The sequence below is a fragment of the Porites lutea genome, chromosome 1, assembly GCF_958299795.1.
Source record: "Porites lutea chromosome 1, jaPorLute2.1, whole genome shotgun sequence".
NCBI lineage: Eukaryota > Metazoa > Cnidaria > Anthozoa > Scleractinia > Poritidae > Porites > Porites lutea.
Genome location: NC_133201.1, coordinates 18,404,936 through 18,422,792, shown reverse-complemented (window position 1 = coordinate 18,422,792; position 17,857 = coordinate 18,404,936). Strand labels below are relative to the sequence as shown.

The 17,857-nt window shown below is 37.8% G+C and overlaps 1 protein-coding gene across 1 annotated transcript; it reads left to right on the top strand.

Annotated features, from left to right (window-relative positions):
* Positions 1 to 13,093: 13,093 nt before the first annotated feature.
* Positions 13,094 to 16,507, top strand: LOC140946180 (uncharacterized). The gene is made up of 4 exons (XM_073395267.1): positions 13,094 to 13,232; positions 15,416 to 15,570; positions 15,962 to 16,128; positions 16,394 to 16,507. The coding sequence occupies exons 1-3, from the start codon at positions 13,199 to 13,201 to the stop codon at positions 16,106 to 16,108; spliced, it is 336 nt and encodes a 111-aa protein (XP_073251368.1). The 5' UTR covers positions 13,094 to 13,198; the 3' UTR covers positions 16,109 to 16,128; positions 16,394 to 16,507.
* The last annotated feature ends 1,350 nt before the right edge of the window (positions 16,508 to 17,857 follow it).

Sequence of the window (17,857 nt, the reverse complement as noted above, 5' to 3'; positions counted from 1 at the left end):
GTAGTTTTTCTCTCCCTCCCCTCTTCTCCTCCCCGCTTTTTTTTTCGTCTGCTACGCGGGTTAAATTTCAAAGTCTCTCAAAGAAAAGCACGAAATACCTGTTGCTGGAACTCCATTATCAGAGTCTTGGATACGACTGAGGCTCTTATAAGATAAATGAATTTTGGTCAGTAGTGACCTTTCAAAAATAAGAAAATACATGGGACACCTAACTGAAAATTTAAAGACACAGCACGTTGTTAAATAGTGGATGAATTTTGATGAGAAGGCAACTGACTTTTGTTTTTCTTTAGTCTAAGATGTCATAGCTACATAGGCGAAAATTTCACAGCCGCAGAGTTAGAAAAGGATATATTATATTATCTTGACGCCATCTTCTGTAGTGCAACAAAATGATTTGTTTCGAATTCCATTCCAGCTTTAAGAAAACGTTGGAAATGCAGAAATTGAAATATTTTGAAAGTGAATTTCCACCACCATTGCTTGCGTCCAGTTTCTAAGCCTACATTTTATTTACATTAATGGGGTATAGATCTGATCCAAGTTGTCTCTCTTCTGTAAGTCAAAGTGCCAGATAAAAAAAAAGTTGTACTATTTAACGGGTTTGCTTTTAAGCGTTGCTCTTACAGAAAAAAATATTAATTTGAATTTATCTCAACATCGGAAGTAACCAGCATACCAGGTTGAAAAAAACATGTCGATCACCTGAATGAAGAGCATAAACATAATGAACCAACCCGAAATTGGCACCTGTCAATTTTGGGTTTTGAAAATAACATTGGGGAAAAGAAACGTTGTTGAATTGGTAAATTCTAAGATGTAAGAAAGAGAGCGGAATTGCACAAAAGTTAAATTCACGACAAGTACCGACAAGCTTGTGAGGATGAGAGGTTTGTCCGTCAGTCTCCAGATTTTCTCATATAAGTAAAAACTGGAAGGACTCTATCGAAAAGTACCGATTCAAAGAAAAAGTCAAGGCCCGCTCAAAATGCCGGTGAAAATGTTGATTCAAATTCTTCGAGGGCAAGAAGTTGGACGAACAAGGGAATATAAGGTGAATGGGCTCATTTTTAGGGTTCACGTTTTTGAAGATACGGACCTTTGACTTCGAGAAATTTGTGTTCACAGAAATGGAGGAGGCAAAAATGAAGTACGTTGTTATCTGGAGTGAAGCAGCCTATATCGAGATAAACAGTTTTTAATGTTGATCAGACAATATTGCAAATCTATGTGCATAACATCAGCATGTTTGTCAAACTACTATAAAGTTAAATGACTGCAATTCATTGAATAACATTTCCCTCAAATGTTTTTGGCAGTTGACGAGGGCGTTTCTTCAAAAATCAATGATTAAAAAGGGGAGACGTGCAAATTATCGTGGTCTGAACTAAACTTCTTCAGCCTCCGTTGACTATCTAAAATTGCTGGCATTTTTTGCTTGTCGTTATAAAAACTTTTGACTCAAAGGCTACTTATAAGTAAGATCAGTGAATATTTAAGTAAATTAGTCTTGCTCAGTTCAAATCCAGAATGCTACAGATTTTGCCTTGACAGAATTATTAATAAGGGAAAGGGTAACGGTTGTTGACTATTATAGACATGATACAAGTCAAAAATACATTTAAAACTCGTACGAATGAAATTAATTAATAAATAATGAAAAATCAAGGTCTTGTAGTGTGTGCAAGCGTGAAAATTTTAAGAGAAATATAAAAATGCTTTAATGTTGATCGTAAGCAATAGAAATGGATAGAATTAATGTTGAAATTTTCCAATCAAGGAGTTTCATGTATTGTTTAAAAAGATACAATATAATAACGCAATTAGAAAAGTGAATGTTACAGGAAAATAGTTAATGTTTGCGCGCTCCTTGGAGTAGTTGTATGGTCTGTGACTTATGATTCTCTCGACTGGATTCTTATTTATTGTTTGTCTTTTTTTTCAAAAAAATATTAGTTTCTCAAGATTTTTCAAGCCATGTAGAAGCAGATAATAAGTTAATAATACCGAATTTCCACAAAACCAATATACACAGATTACTTGGTTTCGTTTGGTAATTAACGGTTGCCTTCTTGTTTGTGCATCGATATCCTTTCCTTGTAAATTCTCAGCACTTTATTCCCCCTCCCGGGGGAGAGGGAGTACAGTGCTAAGAAAAAAATCTGGTTAAAAACTGACTTCACCGGCGTGACTTACTCAAGAAAGAGAAATGTTTTTTTTCTCTCTTTTCTTTTTCTTCTTCTTTCTTTCTTTCTTTTCTTTTTTTTTTCAGCCTATTAAGTTCAATAGTTAACTGAAATAGCTAGAATCAATTCCAATTTTTCTGCCGGTTCGCTCTGAATCTCGCGCTTCCCATCAGTCAGGCTACAGACGTTTTCTTTCACTGTCCGGGTGATATAAATGTGTGCATGCGTAACCGTCAGCTCTGAAATTGGTCTTGTTTTCTTTGGATGCAGGAATGTTTTGAGTTGCCTAGCCGTTATGTTAATTCTTCAATCGGCGACAAAATTTATTCAGATACTTTGCTGACTTCAAAGGGGAAATTAAGCTTGCCCTTCCCTCACCCCCTCTATGCGATGTCGTGCAGCTGTTTGAGCTACTCGTAAGAAATATTAAAAAAAAAAACAACAACTTTTAGTGGAGGGGTGGGGGGTGGGTGGGTGGGTGTGAATTGTTTTGTTCTCAGAAGTTACCCATTTAAGGACAATTTGTATACAATTTTGTTGCCGACTGTTGGTTGTTTCGCCCCCTCCCCTCCCCCACCCTTAAACGCCCACGCTCTCCCTATTCTTCCTCAGTGATAAAGTCAAAGATGGCAGCCACGACAATGCATATGCCATGCTGATGAGCACCAATAAGGGCCAAATAAACTGCCTGGCTGATATGGTTGTGCGAGTTGGTACGTGTGCTTTTGTGCTTGATTAAAGTGGTATTGTTTCAATAAGAAACAGCTTCTTGCTTACTGTTTTGTTTTATAAATCTCGATGCGTCAAACCGAACGCTTTGCATTTCCCTTTAGCAGAATAGTTGTTTACAGGGAGCGTAAGGAAAGGCTTTTTTGAGCTAAACACGTGAACTGGAAGTGGAAGTTTTGCGTTCTTTGGCAGTGGTTTGGCCCCAGCTTTCGGGCAAATCGTCGCTATGAGATTAAAGTTCAAATTTGTTAGCTTCAACACATTTAAAAAGGGACAAAGCCCCACGTCTTGTTGGCTTGCATCACTGAAAAACGCACGGGCAAAGCTCAGGTTTTAAAAAACCGGCCGAGAGAGAAGAAAACGTGGAAAAAAAAGAAAACTAGGTTTGTCCAACAATCGAACGAGGCTCTAAAGTAGACGTAAGCTTTTTAACTTTATGGACTCGGTCTTTAATTGAGGTTAAAGAAATGTCACGAAATTTAAATACCCCGCCAAGCTACGAGATTACTCCCCGCCTCGTCATAGACTGGAAACGAGGGGAGGAGCGCGGCTCATTGAGTTCGTAAAGTACTGGATACCAGTTGGTTCAACATGGCGGCAAAAATGGTCGAGAAGAGAATTGAAGAGAAACTGTTCGAAAGAAGCCAAAATTTACAAAAATCAATCGAGCGACTGTCAAAATTAAAGAGGAAATATTAGCTGAAGTTAAGTTCCTAAAATCGGTTAGTATTATCATCAATCAGCCTACATGTACGTACAATTGTAGCTTCAGATGCATGTTTGTTAAAAATGATTCTGTCGTAGACAGCATCCTTGACTTCTTGACCCGTACATCTGAAGAACGTAACGTGGTCTTGGTAGTGCTAGAGTGTAGTGTTCTGAAACAATTCGCATGTTTTTTTGTTTTTTTTCAGCTAAACATTGATACAACGCTTTTGAAAGACTCGCACGTGATAAGCACAAACCTTTTAATTCTCGAAGCTGTGCTCGCAACAGCTGAACAAGAGAAAGATGTGTGTGCTGTTTTCAAGCCTTTTTGGGATATCACACGGGAGTTGAGCTATGTAGTGGATGTTGCTGTCGACAATGGACATTACTGGATTACGGTTACTGCAAGAAATGCATCTGCACTCCATAGGACTTGGCAAGGTAACAATCTGTACATTTTGTTTTAAATATAAAAGCCATCACAGGGTTTTCAGTAAGAATTTAAGCATGTGGCAAAAGCTTTGGAGTAGGTGGAGAAGGAAAAAACTCGTGGCAAAGGAGCAACTTGCCAGTGCCCAAAATCACTAGTTACTGGAAAAATGTTGAAATCTGGGCCTCTTAGAATGCATTTTCAGCATTCTGGAGCAAAAATTAGAGTGTTTGAACAGAACACAGACATCATTAAATTTTGGCTCTTTTATTCAGTGACTCTATTTAACTGGGGTAATTTGTAAAGAGAAGTAGGCGGTAAGTTCATGTGAAATAGCTGGCGATTTAGCCTGCCACCAGCTTTTATTGAAAACCCTGCATCACACAATATGCCATTTACTTTTAATACTGAATGGCAATTTGCCCTGACAAGAGTCAGATTAGGGCTAAGCACTGACTCGAAATAGTAGGCTTCTATTTAGGGTTGGGGTCATTGTTATGTAACTTCAAATCAAACTTACATCAGCAGCGAAGGGAAGCTCTGCCCCAAAGGGGAACCTTTTTCAGGCTTCAGGTGTATGAAAGGGTAGGGATTACACTTGTTAAGTATCTGTCATTTGGGTCTGTGAAAGGGCCCAAAGGGCTAACAGATAAAAGTCGAGAAAACATTCTGTTTTTGTGATTGATTCCTATTTAAATAACAGTGGATTTACAGCTGTTTAAAGGGATGCAAAGTTCTAAACAAGGTATGTGAAAGAGGTACTATTTGTCAATAGAAGGTATATGAAAGGGGCACCTTTATTGTGAAGAGTGGTATATAAAAGGGTAAGGGGTTGGACCTTGGGGCGGAGCCTCCCCATCTAAAAAATTTGTTGAGTATCCCCCCCCACGGTGCTCTAGATATTGGTTTATGTAGTACAGTAGAGACTGCAGACCCATACTCTGAGTTTGAATCCCACTCCGGTTACTCTAATTTTTTTTTTCATTTAAAATTGAACAGACTTCTTTTATGAACATTTTGTTGAGCAGAATTTCAATGGGGGTAGAATACATTACTAGTGAAAATGGTATGAAGTTAACTCATAAAATATAATCACAAATATACTTCTGTAGAAAGAATCCCATGATTAGGAAGTACAAGCTGGTGTATGGATCCCGTACAAATAACCACTGGGTTTACTTTACGTATCAACGTCAACATGTCTCCCTCTAGCAAACCCTGGGTACATCAATGGGTCATGCAGGGGTTTGACAACTTACTGTAGTTCTTACTGAGGTGGGGAATTTAACACAAAACAAATTGCATCATTTTTCACGTCTTTAATTAAAAAAAAATACCATGATGAAAATCATAGGTGCCATTTGCATTACTCACTGGTGAATTTGTTCCTGCCAAATGAAGAGAGATGGCTAGATGCATGAACCAGTGATCTCGTCTTTGATGTAAATTGAAAAAATTGATTTAATACATTGCATGCAGTAAGTTCACCAGAGGTGAAAATTGTACTCCAAGCTTCTAACACTTTTAAATTTTTTAAAGACAAAACTTGAGTACTATGCTGAGCCCTTGGATTATTATTGTCAATGTCATTGTAAGGTTAGCTACAGTGTGTATGTTAATTTTGAGAAAATATGCTGATTATGTGATAATTATACATACAGGTCATGGTGACTTTGGTGATAAAGACATTCCATCAAGCCAAGGTAGTGTGTGTTGTGTGTGTACAGAAGAATTATTTTAATGTTGACCCCAGAGGTATCCTCAAAAGGCAATGTTTTCCTCTTGGTGTGAAAGCATGGTTGTTTTTAAAGAGTAGGAGCAGGGCTTGAAAAAAGTCCCATCCGGTCATCCAGAAGAGTGAAAAATCTAAATCTGAAGGTAGCTAAAAATTAATGTGTAGAAGGGGTTTCGATTTTTTTTATGCTTCTACTGTTTCAAAAGCATATTCAACCAGCAGTTATGGTACAGTGTAACTAGAAAAACCCAGTTTTAGTCAACTCAGCGTGCAAAGTCAGAAGGTTGTGTCCAATAGCCCGGGGCTAGTGGATTTTGCTATCGGGCTTGTGGTGTTTGTTCTAAAGGGACTGGTTCACGATAAGGCATGTGTGAGTTCTGACAGTAGCTGATTGTTTTTAAACCAATTGGAAGCGAGTTAGATGCACGCAAGTAAATTTACAAAATTCAAATTAATTGTTCGTGACGCAAGACTATTTCCGGGCATTTGGTTTTATTTTATTTATCCCCATAATTCAAGTTTATTCTATGCTACTCCTCAGATTATATGTTGCGGCCGATAAGAAAAAGACTTACAGCCCTGTCCTGCTTTGAAACAAACATTTTACCAAATTATGTGTATTTTTACGAGGTCGTACCCATACTAACAAACCAGTCACCGATCGGCAAACAAAATTTGTAAACAAACACCTGATTACTGTTCTCTCAGTTCACCTTAAATGTAAACCCAGAAATACCTACAAATAGCGCCTGACTGGTGACAAAAACACACAACGCATGAGTATAAAGATTATCCTTAACTGAGCATAAATTTAATTGCTTATCAGCAAATGAACAAATTCATTCGCGTTGCATCGGGTCAGTGTTCCACAAAACAATGTTATCGAGTAGAACACATAAAGAAACTAGATTATAAACAGAATATTCAGGCAATAATTTATTTTAATTTATTTTTTATTTCAAGTGTACCAGATCGGTGAAGATCGCGCGGCCTGTTGTGGTACAACTACAGGTCGGAGTCAAAAATCAAATCAAAGTTGAACGCACTCATGCCTTTAACCACTTTCCAAGTGTCGTGTATTCTTTTCGTAAGCCACACACAACCCCTAGAACTATACCAGATCAATTGGCTAAGCTTCTTTATCTCCAAAGACTCTTGAGAACTTCCTGTTGCCGGATGGCCATGATGCTCTTCTAAACGTCCATGATCAAAACATTAGTTTTTGTGTCTTCTTAAAACGTAACCAGTCAAACAACGCAGCCACAGGTTAATCACCACTACCGAAGTATAACTAGACCAGCCAAAGCGACGGATGTCCGAATAAAACAAAGGATTTTCAATGATTGTACCGGTAATGGCGATTTCGAATTAATTTTTTTAGTGTTGACCCGACAAATTTATTCTGAACAGACAAACAGCGTGCATGTACATAACCGTGATCGCGTTTCTTTAACTTGCCCGATAGGCAAGTGCTGTTTTTTGGGAAATTCAAATTACAGAAGGATTGTAATCAATCCTGCTAATTAAAAGGGTTTTGAAGCTAGTTAAAATGACTTGTGGGCTAGTACATACTAGCTACAGCTTGCCCAAATGGCAGGCTATAAAACTGGCTTTCTTTGCCGCCTGTCAACTTTTCTATGATTAATATTAGTGGTAAAATAATAGTAAAAGTTCTCTGATGTTGGCAAAGTCTGGGTTGGAACACCCAATGAAATCCTGGGCCCGGTTCCTGAAAGGCCGATTAGTGCTAATCCAGGATTGAAATTTTGTTCTGTTTTTGTATTAACCTTCCCGTGTATTGCTTAGAGTAACATTAACATTGTCTTATCATTACCATATCTTGGAGTGAAGGCTCAACACTATTTTGTAGGCTTGAGTTGCATTTTCTTAGACAAGAAAACTTTAATTACAATTTTGCTTAATCCTGGGTTTAACTTATCCATCTCTCAAGGAACCAGGTCCTCGCCCTATAAACCTTTTGTGCACAGTTTAGTTACTTATGTAGTGATTGTTACCTGCGTCACAGATGAAACTAAACTCTGGTTAAGTCCATCTGTGAAACAGCACTGAAATCCTTGTTTTGGGTCCCAGCAGTGTACCTGGATTCAAAAACTGTTAAATGTTTCTTTCAATATTTGTCCCCATTTTGCAATGCAAAGAGTTTTTTAGCATACATGTACCAGAAAATATGGTCTGACCTTCAATACAAAAAGTGTCGCTTATAGTATGTCGGTAATGTGTCAGTTAACTGTCAGTCATCTGTCGGTGTAGGGTAGTTGTTCTTCACAATTACCCATTGTTTTGACCCATCACAAAAATTAATGAGCCATGACCATGCTTAAATTTGTTGGGCTTGTCAACATGACCGACAACAGTCCAAAACCCTTTTTGTGCCCTGCTGTTTATACTACCACTGTATCCTTGTTTATTAATTTTCCTACTTTATTGGACAGGAATAAAAAGCAGTGAGTAAGCAACATCTATTGAACTATTCAGCGCCACTTTTCACGGTATCCTGTTTTAATGGAATCACAGAATCATTAGCAAGTGAGTAGAGATTTAAATATAGCTAGAAACTTAGTACAGAAGAGAATAATACAGTCAAACCTCTTTAATACGGACACCAAAGGGACAGGACCAATTGTCCGCATTACAGAGGTGTCCATATTATAAAGGTAGGAAATGCATGATATTAATTGGCATTTCTTGGATCAAACAAACTGTCCGTAATAGAAAGGTGTCTGTAACACCGCAGCAAAACATCTACGCATGCGCCAGTTTGAGCATTAAAATTTTCCGGTCTCTTTTTCAGTCACACTTTCCAGTCAGATCAAAGTCTCCCACGTGTGCTCGGATTCATTCTGTGTGCAGCTTGTGGTTCAGTTGTTTTGCTTCATGCTGCTCGTGTTTTTGACTATTTTGTAGTTATTGAAATTGCTTTTATGGATAACCAGGCACAGATCACTCAAACAATTATTAGTCGATTAGATTCAGAAAAGGTAAGTTGATGATAACTCAGTGTTTAATTTTGGCTAGAGCGTCAGGTAAACTGATTTTCATTACAAAAACAAAGTTTTTGACTGTTATCATTTTTCACTTAACCTGACTGAAACTAAGGCATAAAAAGTTATCATTGCAAGCTTGTGTATTGTAGTTCTAATTTTCAGTTCTTCATTTTCTCAGTCTTCATGTCTTAAAGCCGATTCGAGCTTGATTTGGAAAACAACAACAGACAATCGCTTTGTAGTTTTATTTACCAGTGAGTTTTACCGTGTTTTGAAACGAAACTCTTCAGAGTTGATTGCCATGAAACATAAGCTTAATTATACTGTTGAGGTTGGCAGCAAGTTGACAACTCTATTTATTTTATTTTTTTTGGAAATTTTCATGTCATATGTATTTAGCAGCTGAGCCGCACAGTCTGAAATTACTGAAGTCTTCAACCAAAGAACAACCATGTAAAAGAATGGAATAGGCATTTTCTTGAATGAAAGTCATTTATAGGCATGTTTAGTTTCCCGGCACTGAAAGCTCTGGTTGTTCGTGACTGCAGTCATCAAAGTCGAAGTTGTTATTAAATCCCGCCCATCCTTTGTTTTGAGTTCTTGTTTTCTCTGATAATAAAAAAATTATTGAACGGGTTAAAATTTTATTTCCTGGTGTTGTGATGATGATGATGTCTTTATTTTGGTTTCTTTCATAAGTATTGTTATTCTTTTCGTAGTTATCACCTTCTCCCAAATTAACTTATGCCAAACCAGTAGCATGCAAGAAAGCCAGTAAAAACAAATTCGTCTTGTTGAGCGCTCGCGACCTGCAAACTTCAAACATCATTTTCACCGTTGGTGCAAACAGATAACCATGTGGTGCAAAAGTTTGACACTAGAAAAATATATACCTTATTATAGGAAATTAACGCTCTATGAAATTAAGGTATTGGAAATTAACGCGACTTAAATTAACACAAATTTAATGGAAAACAACTTTTGAATAAAGAAAATTAAGGCGAAAGAGGAAGCAGAATTTCATAATGAAGGAAATTAATGCGATTAAGACACAGTTGGTGGTGACAACTGGAACAAATTTATTTCAACACTGGATGCAAAAAAATTCAAAACTGAACAAAACTGAGCTGACATCACTTCTGACAGCGACAACGATGAAGATGAACACGAAATATTGTAAACCTTCGCCTTAGCTTTTGTGAAAGATGAAAAATAAAGGGTTAATTGAAAGATGTTTTTTAGGTGTCAAGAACTTGTGTCTGGACAGGTTCCAAAATTGGGGTTAAAATACTGGAAATTAAGAGCGCGGAAATTAACGCTGCACTTAATTAACGTCGCGAAAATTAACGCTCAACAAAATTAACGCGACTTAAATTAACACGAATTTTAACGATTCGTGTTAATTTCATGGAGCGTTAATTTCCTATAATAGGGTAAGCTTTCGAATGGAGTGATTTTTTTCGCCCCCTTTTTTGTCTGTTTCTCCCTTTTTGCTTTTAAACTTGACACGACGGCAATGTTATGCTTATGCAATTGGTATATATACTAGACCAGAAATAAAAAGCTGACCGGATGTTAAATTTTGTGCTCATGCGCAGTGCGTTTTGCCGTGGTGTTGGTGTCCATAAGGAGAGGTTAGACTGTAATGTCATAGTGCCTTATTTTTGGGCACATGCACAATGCTATGTTCAAGGCTTTTGGCAGTCGTAAAAGTTTAACATTGTATGTAGGTGTAAAAAGTAAAATGCGAACAAGTTTGTTCCAGCTTTTGCTTCTTTATGCTGAAACAGAAGAAGAGAGAGATAGGGGCCAAAAAAATTAATATATTGGTTTTTAGGTTAGTAAACATTGTGAATGAATTGAATGCAAGACTGGGGAGAGATGTGAGAGAGATATGAGAGAGATGGCTTGCATGCTTTGTGCATGCTTTGTGCAAAGAAAACTATTTTTATTGAGAAAAATACAACTATTTTGCAGTCTATGTTTGTCATTAATAAAATGACACAATAGATGACCGTTGGCCTAAGGGGAAACAGGGTCTGGAACGAGGGATTCTGCTCCTGTATTAATTCCCACTCCATTTTCACATTTTTATCCTGCACTTTTTATCATTGCTTTCTTGAATTCCATTTTTTGTTTCCCTAGTACATTTATAGTTGAAAGTCTAATTATTGCTGCAAAACCCTGTAAATGTATGATGTAGATATTTTGAATTATTAACCTCTGAGTCAGTATGATGGAATGGAAGGAAAAAAGTGGAAGAAATGAAGAGGAAGAGAGGAGGGTTTTTTCTCCGTCTCCCTACTCCCATCCCCTGGATGTTTTTTCCTGCTCACTTTTCTTTGCACCTCTTCCAGTATTTGAACGCCTGAACACGCTATTCTCTGGGGCTAGAAGACTCGTCTGATTTAAGGGAACAGAGCTGAGATCATTGTACTGTTTCCCATAAGTTTATCTGATCAAATAATTTTGAGATTAACGATAGATGTAAAGGCTTGAGCAATCACTAGTATGCTAGGACCACAAGCTCATTCCTGGCATCCAGTTGTAAAAGTGAGGCTTTAGTCTGCTTGTCTGTTTGTAATTATTACTGGACAGCCTGGGTCGATTTTTATTTACACTGTATAGAGCTCTTGCTTTGATAGGAGACACCACTGAACGCTCACCTGGTTGATTCACATTTGCTGCTAAAACCTAAGATTTCCCGACAGACATTCAAATAATCCTGCTTCCCATGCCCAGATTTGCTGGATCATGCTTCCCAGGTAGCAGCAGTCTTATCCCTTTTCCTGTCAGGATATTTTGCATTTTTCCGAATCATGCACCGAACTTTGGTCAAACCCAAGATCCAAAAAAATACCTTTCCAGACCCTGTGGAAAGCCATTACAGATCATGGGGGGTGGATGGTAGTACATATTTGAGACAGTCTTTGGTTTAGTCCACTGGGTCTTTGTTCTGGTCCATGAGTTTTCTTTTTAGTCCAAACGGTCTCAGGTAAAAGGTCTTTGTTTCAGAAACATCCATTGTAAATTACTTAATTTTCTACATGTTTCTCTTTTTTAAAGAGGCATCGGCAAACATAGATGTCTGTGTTAAAGGTCAAGTTTTGCCTTATCCTGGAAAAGAAGCTCTAGTCAGCCATGTTGATCAAAGGCTCATAAATTACTTCAGTCCTCATGACAAACAATGGTAAACTAGCTATGCGTAGTTTTTTAATCTTTATATGTCACTTACATGTACAATGAACATGACTTGTAAAGTTTATTGTCTAAACATATTGCCCTTATTGAGTTAAATGGTATGGGACATATCTGGCCCAAGTCTGGAAGTGATATGGGAAAAGCTATGGTCCATGTATTTTTATTATGTGGATTTGATATGGGCTACAGCCCCACATATCAAACCCATAGATATCTCTCTCTTTTGCTCTGTTGTCTATTGCTATGGAATGACTACATTGCTTACTAATAAAGGTCCATACATTCTCCATAGCTTTTTGCTTGGGAATGGTATGGTGTGCCCCATAGCAATGCCATATGATCCTCACCCTGTTCTGTGGGATAATTTGCTGGGCAAATTTTAAGACTTTTTTAAGAATTCAAGACTCTGTATGAACCCTGCATATATATGCACTAACATGTATTAATTTTCATACATTTCTCTAATTTTGGCCATGGTCCTTGCTTTTTCTTTCAGACCCAGAATTTGTAAATAGCCTGCAAAACTGGTTTCAATGAGTAAAATTAGGGGTGAAACAACATTTAAGATGTCTATGATGGTGCCATTTATCAAAACAAATGTGGACCAGGTGGTTTCCTTTCAGAGAAATATAACCTCTCAGTGAAGCTCAATACAGATGGTGTAGCATTATTTCGATCATCACATGGTTCAATTCAAAGAGGTGGTACTGTGGTAACAGTGTTGAAAAGTTGACAAACGTCTGTTGGAGATCAAGCCCCCTGGTGTAATTAGTAGAATCCTTAAAAGTGTTTAACATCACCTTAAATTTTGGAAAGGTAATATCATACTGTTAAAATTTATAGATCTGCTTGATTAATATTATTATTACTATTTTTATTTATATTGGGAACAAACATATAGAATTTAACAACGCATGAAAAAAGGTTGCATTTTTTGTGGCTGTAAAAAAAAAAACTGTAGGTCTTTTAGCTAGAGTTGAAATGTCTTAACTTTGAAGTAAACAATAATATTTTCATTTTCAATAATTATTGTTGCAGCAACAGAGTAGCGCAACTGGTTATTTTACTATTCCATCCCCTGCATGAAACGTGTTCTCAGTGAGGAATATTATCAACATTATATGCTTTACTGGTTGGTGGAATTTTCTTGTTGTCTGGCAGATCAATTTCTCCTGAACAACTTGAAACAGCTGGAAAGTTTCTGATGCACTTTGTTGAGATGTTTGATGCATACTATGGTTAGTAACTTCATGACATGAAATTAGAGACTTTTTTAAGGGAACGCGTCCAAATATCGGCATCGGGTCACGCCGATGCCGATCAATCGGGTGCCGATTTTTTCCGATTCCGTTTTCAGTCGGTACCGATATTATCGGTACCGATTGAAACGGAATCGGCACCGTTCAAAATTCTTCATCGGGCCAATTAACAGAATTCATCAAATCTTGACTTATATCTGTCAGCGTTTGTCAAAGGGTTGAAATCGTCGGTCACGCTACGTTACTGACAAAAATTATATAGGGCAATGTTTATGTCAACAAAAGCAAAGCGTGAATGATTGAGTTTTCAATGCACAAACAGGCAGGGTAAGACCAAGTGTTTATCGCCGTATTGTATCTTGTCTTTGTGAAATGTGTATTGTTTCAAAAAAAATTAGCGACAAATGCCTTCATCGAAGAGTTCTTTTGGAAGACAATACCAGACAAGATGAAGAATTTTTGTATCGAGCATCTTTAAGCGAAAGATAGCGCGCTGAATGCATTTACGACCTTAGAATCCAAAACGCGTGATTGAAGAATCCTTGCTGGAGGAATTTTAAAATCGTTTAGCCAAGAAAATAGGGGACAGAATACTGTCAGATCAGGCATTCATGACATTGCGTGTACAGGAGCGAAGTTGAACCGGCTAGAATCAGGCAAGTTGTTTATTTGCTTGTAAACTTCTCTCGTCGAGTCAAACTCACTGGATCTTTCATTGTTACGTTGATTGCACATTCCGTTGACGCTCCAAATTTTTTTAAAGAAACAACTAATTTTTCGCTCTTTTCTGAAACGAGATAAAACAAAGCTTTCTATAAAATGTATTAACTCGAGTTAAAGAAAGGAAAGAAAACTGCTTTTAACGATCCGGCTTGCGACGTGCGATACGTATTGGATACGTAGGCAGAAGCAACTTGAAAACGCCGTTCCCTATATTTTCAGCTCATCAGAAGTGAATTGAATTATGATAAACTTTTAATTACAAGTGAAACAAAATACAAAATACAAAACTAGCTTGAAAGCAATGTTTACAAGTTATAGTTATACAGGTGACAACTACAAGATTGAATAAGCTTTGTAAATAAACAGCAAGTTAGTACACTTATTTTATATATAATCTATTATAAGAATGTTGTTTTACCGGCCTACGCTGAATATTCTTATTGTTCTGTCGGTTTTCAGTTTGGCCGCTAGGCAGTCACGAATTTTTATGAGAGGTTTCGAAATATGCCTCGCTCTACATTTTGTTTGAACAGCGTGGAAAAGTTTGTAAGCAATTACCGATCGGCTGACAGAAAACAAATCGTCGATTAGCCTTGTAGACATCTTCGAACCAACTTATAAGGCGAAAAAACATCTACTGAAGTATTGTTATAATTATTTTACTATTGAGAACAAAGCAAGTTTTAAAGACTGTTTTGTTGAGTGAAATGACTCTTTCATTATTTGGTTTCGTGACATGTTTGCAGAATCACATATCCTTATCAGATGAATGTGATACCCCATTATCCACATCGGAATGTTTCTGGCTCCGATTGAATCGGCAAAGTTTTTATCATTATCGGAAACGGCAACTAGTGCCTACAGATAGGTACCGATTCCGATCAATCGGAAAATTAATCGGGTCCGTTTCCCATGATCGGGTTGCCTACCGATATTTGGACGCGTTTTTTATACCTTTGGTTTCAGTTTCTACTATCACGAGTAGACACTAATGATTAGGTATTAAGTTTTATTCATACATTAGCAGATAATACCACTGATCTGCACTAATCCCTAAATTATACAAAAGGCGAGTTGAATAATATTATGATTTGCTTTAATAAGCCAATCAGAAATAGAGAAATATCATAAAAAATAGATTGGTATTATAGCCTGAGTGAGTACTATACTTATAATGATTAACATAACAAAGGTTTCGTGATAAAAATAATTTCTACTATTTACCTTGTCCTCTATGACTGGTTTTGTTAGAATTAAATTTCGACTCTGCTTGCCATGAAGCCTCCAGTAGCTCAGGGGTTAGAGCATCCAAACTAGAACTCAGAGGGTCATGAGTTCTATTTTCACCTGGAGCTCGGAATTCTTTAGGAGCTATATGGTGTCAGAATTCTCCTTTCTTGAAAGTAATTATTTTGTACCTTTTCATTTTTTCTCCATAGGCCCAAGATATGTGTTGATGAACCATCGTATGCTGCTACACTTGAAGAAAAACGTGTCTGACCATGGGCCCCTCGAGTCTAGTTCACTTTTTGTTTTTGAAGATTGGAATGGTGACATTGGAAACTTCCATGGAACACAGAACATTGCAAACCAGGTAAAATTGCACCCCTACGATATACCCGTTTGGCACCAATTTTAATACTGTTTTGGAACTTAGGGCCTTTGAAGCTCAAAATTATTTTCGAACACAAATTCTCTAGACTGATCTCCATACATTTTGTTAAAGAGTTAGTTGAGAGAATTTGATAAAGGATCAAAGCATTCTCTTTAAAGTGATCATTTTACTAATTCTCATAACCTTCTCTTGATAATGCATTAATTTTGTTGGTAAAAGATTGTTGTTGGTCACTCTTAGTTTTTATTTATTAATAAATAATAATTATGTAATTTACGACTGATTGTAACTTCCAGGTGCCCAGTTGCATGTATGGAAGGAAATGAAATTTACAGTGTAGTTTACCTTTTTCCTTTATTTTTTATCATAGTGTTCTAACGTAGAGCGGCAGCATGCTGTTATAGAATACAATGAGGTGGAGGGCTGTTTTGTGGTTCAAGATCTAAACTCAGCACATGGTACTTATATAAATGATTGTCGTGTACTGAATGCAGCTGTGAGACTTTGCCTCCATTGATGTAATAAGGTTTGGATTTGGTATCCTTTTAAAAATAATAACAACAGTAAAAGAAAGTGTGTGGTGAGTGTAGTCCTAATTAATGCCCCAATATGACTGTTCATTGACAGTGACTGACGTTTCGACAACCGACAACCTAAAGTCATAGTCAGTCAGGGTCAAAGTGAGTTGTATCTTTTCAGCTGATGACATTTGATATTTTGCTCGATATAGTTAAATGAATTAACAATGCATACCTAATGTATTTGATTGCAGAACTTCCTTAACATGCGTACAACTAAACAGGAAATGCAGGTTTTGAATTTCTTGTTGATTCATCTTCAACACTTCATTACCCATCCTTGGGTCTGTATAAGCCATAGCAATCATACAGACACCGTGTTCTGTCATCACCGATGGCAACATCACAGTCAGGTGAAGTCACCTCCCTTCCTTATGTCAACCCTGTGACATCAGTGAGTACTGATGGTGTACCACTGTATACAAGCACTGAACTAGTCAGTTTGCCTGGGACTGGTGGCCCAGTATCAGAAATAAGAGGCCCATCTGACCCAAAGGTTAGTAAGTTGTTATGAATGCCAGCGTGTAAAGAAAGTCATGTCTGATTAGTGATAATTTGGGGGTGGTAGATTTTGCAATCAATCTAGTGTATATTCTGTTCTCAACTTGCTTGACAGACAAGTGAAGATTTTTGGTGAAATTGAAATTTAAAAAAACCGAGGTAGCTCAGAAGGATAGGCAGCAGGAGGGATATGAGTGGGGGGGGGGGGGGGTTAGGGAGCCCAGAAGGATAGGCAGCAGGCAGCAGGAGGGATGTGAGTGGGGGGTTAGGGAGTCCAGAAGGATAGGCAGCAGGAGGGATGTGAGTGGGGGAGGGGGGGGGGGGTTAGGGAGCCCAGAGGGATAGGCAGCAGGAGGGATATGAGTGGTGGGAGTTCTAAAAGTGCTGGAAGTCAGAGCTTGCATGTAATATTTTGCAATTGAAAAAAGTCTAAAGGGAGGAAACCCCGGGGATGGTACTCCCTTTTAGAAGCCGTATAGATATGTACTGCCTCGAAGGGTAGGGTTATTGGGCCGTTTCAGTCTCACCTGAAAAAGGGTATAGACTTTGCACATTTTGGTCTGGAACCAGGAATGGTTTTCAAGGGAATTAGGGGGGTGTATAAATGTGTTTGTCATTTTAATTCCAAATGAACAAGAAAGCAAGATGATATGCAAATTTGAAATGGATTTTAAACAAGTGTTATGTAAGTAATTTTAGGTCTGAAAACAGGTGTGGATAATGAAATGTTTTGTCTGAAATAGAGTCAGGATTTTGAGGACTGGGTGGCACATCCCCACCAAGATTTCTCAGGAATACCCCACCGGGGAAGAAGGCAAGAAAAAAGGGGCCGGAGCCAGTAATGCAAGGTATGGGAGGTAGGAAGTTTAGACCCCCCTCCTGTACCCCCTGCTAATAATGCTGAGATTTTCATGTGAATTGTCTCCTGAATTTACAGTTGGATGGATCAATGGTCCAGTGCAGATAACAGGGGAGCAAAGCATTCAAGATCTGGTAAGCTTCTTTGAGCTTCAGTGAAATTTGTTGTCTCAAAACCTTCTTTTAGTGGAGGGTTGATGGTATATACGCTGGGGAGCCAAGCCCGGGGGGAGGGGGTACTCCCTATGCGGGGAGGCTCAGGCCAAAAGGGGTGTGTTTTTCAGGCTTCAGGTATATAAAAGGGTAGGAATTTCACTTGTTGAAGTGTA

Bases quoted from the DNA above. Each gene is read 5' to 3' on its own strand.
- LOC140946180 (XM_073395267.1), top strand. From the start codon at position 13,199: ATGCACTTTGTTGAGATGTTTGATGCATACTATG. The intron at 13,233-15,415 runs GTTAGTAACTTC...TTTTCTCCATAG, and splicing joins GATGTTTGATGCATACTATG to GCCCAAGATATGTGTTGATG. The intron at 15,571-15,961 runs GTAAAATTGCAC...TTTTTATCATAG, and splicing joins CACAGAACATTGCAAACCAG to TGTTCTAACGTAGAGCGGCA.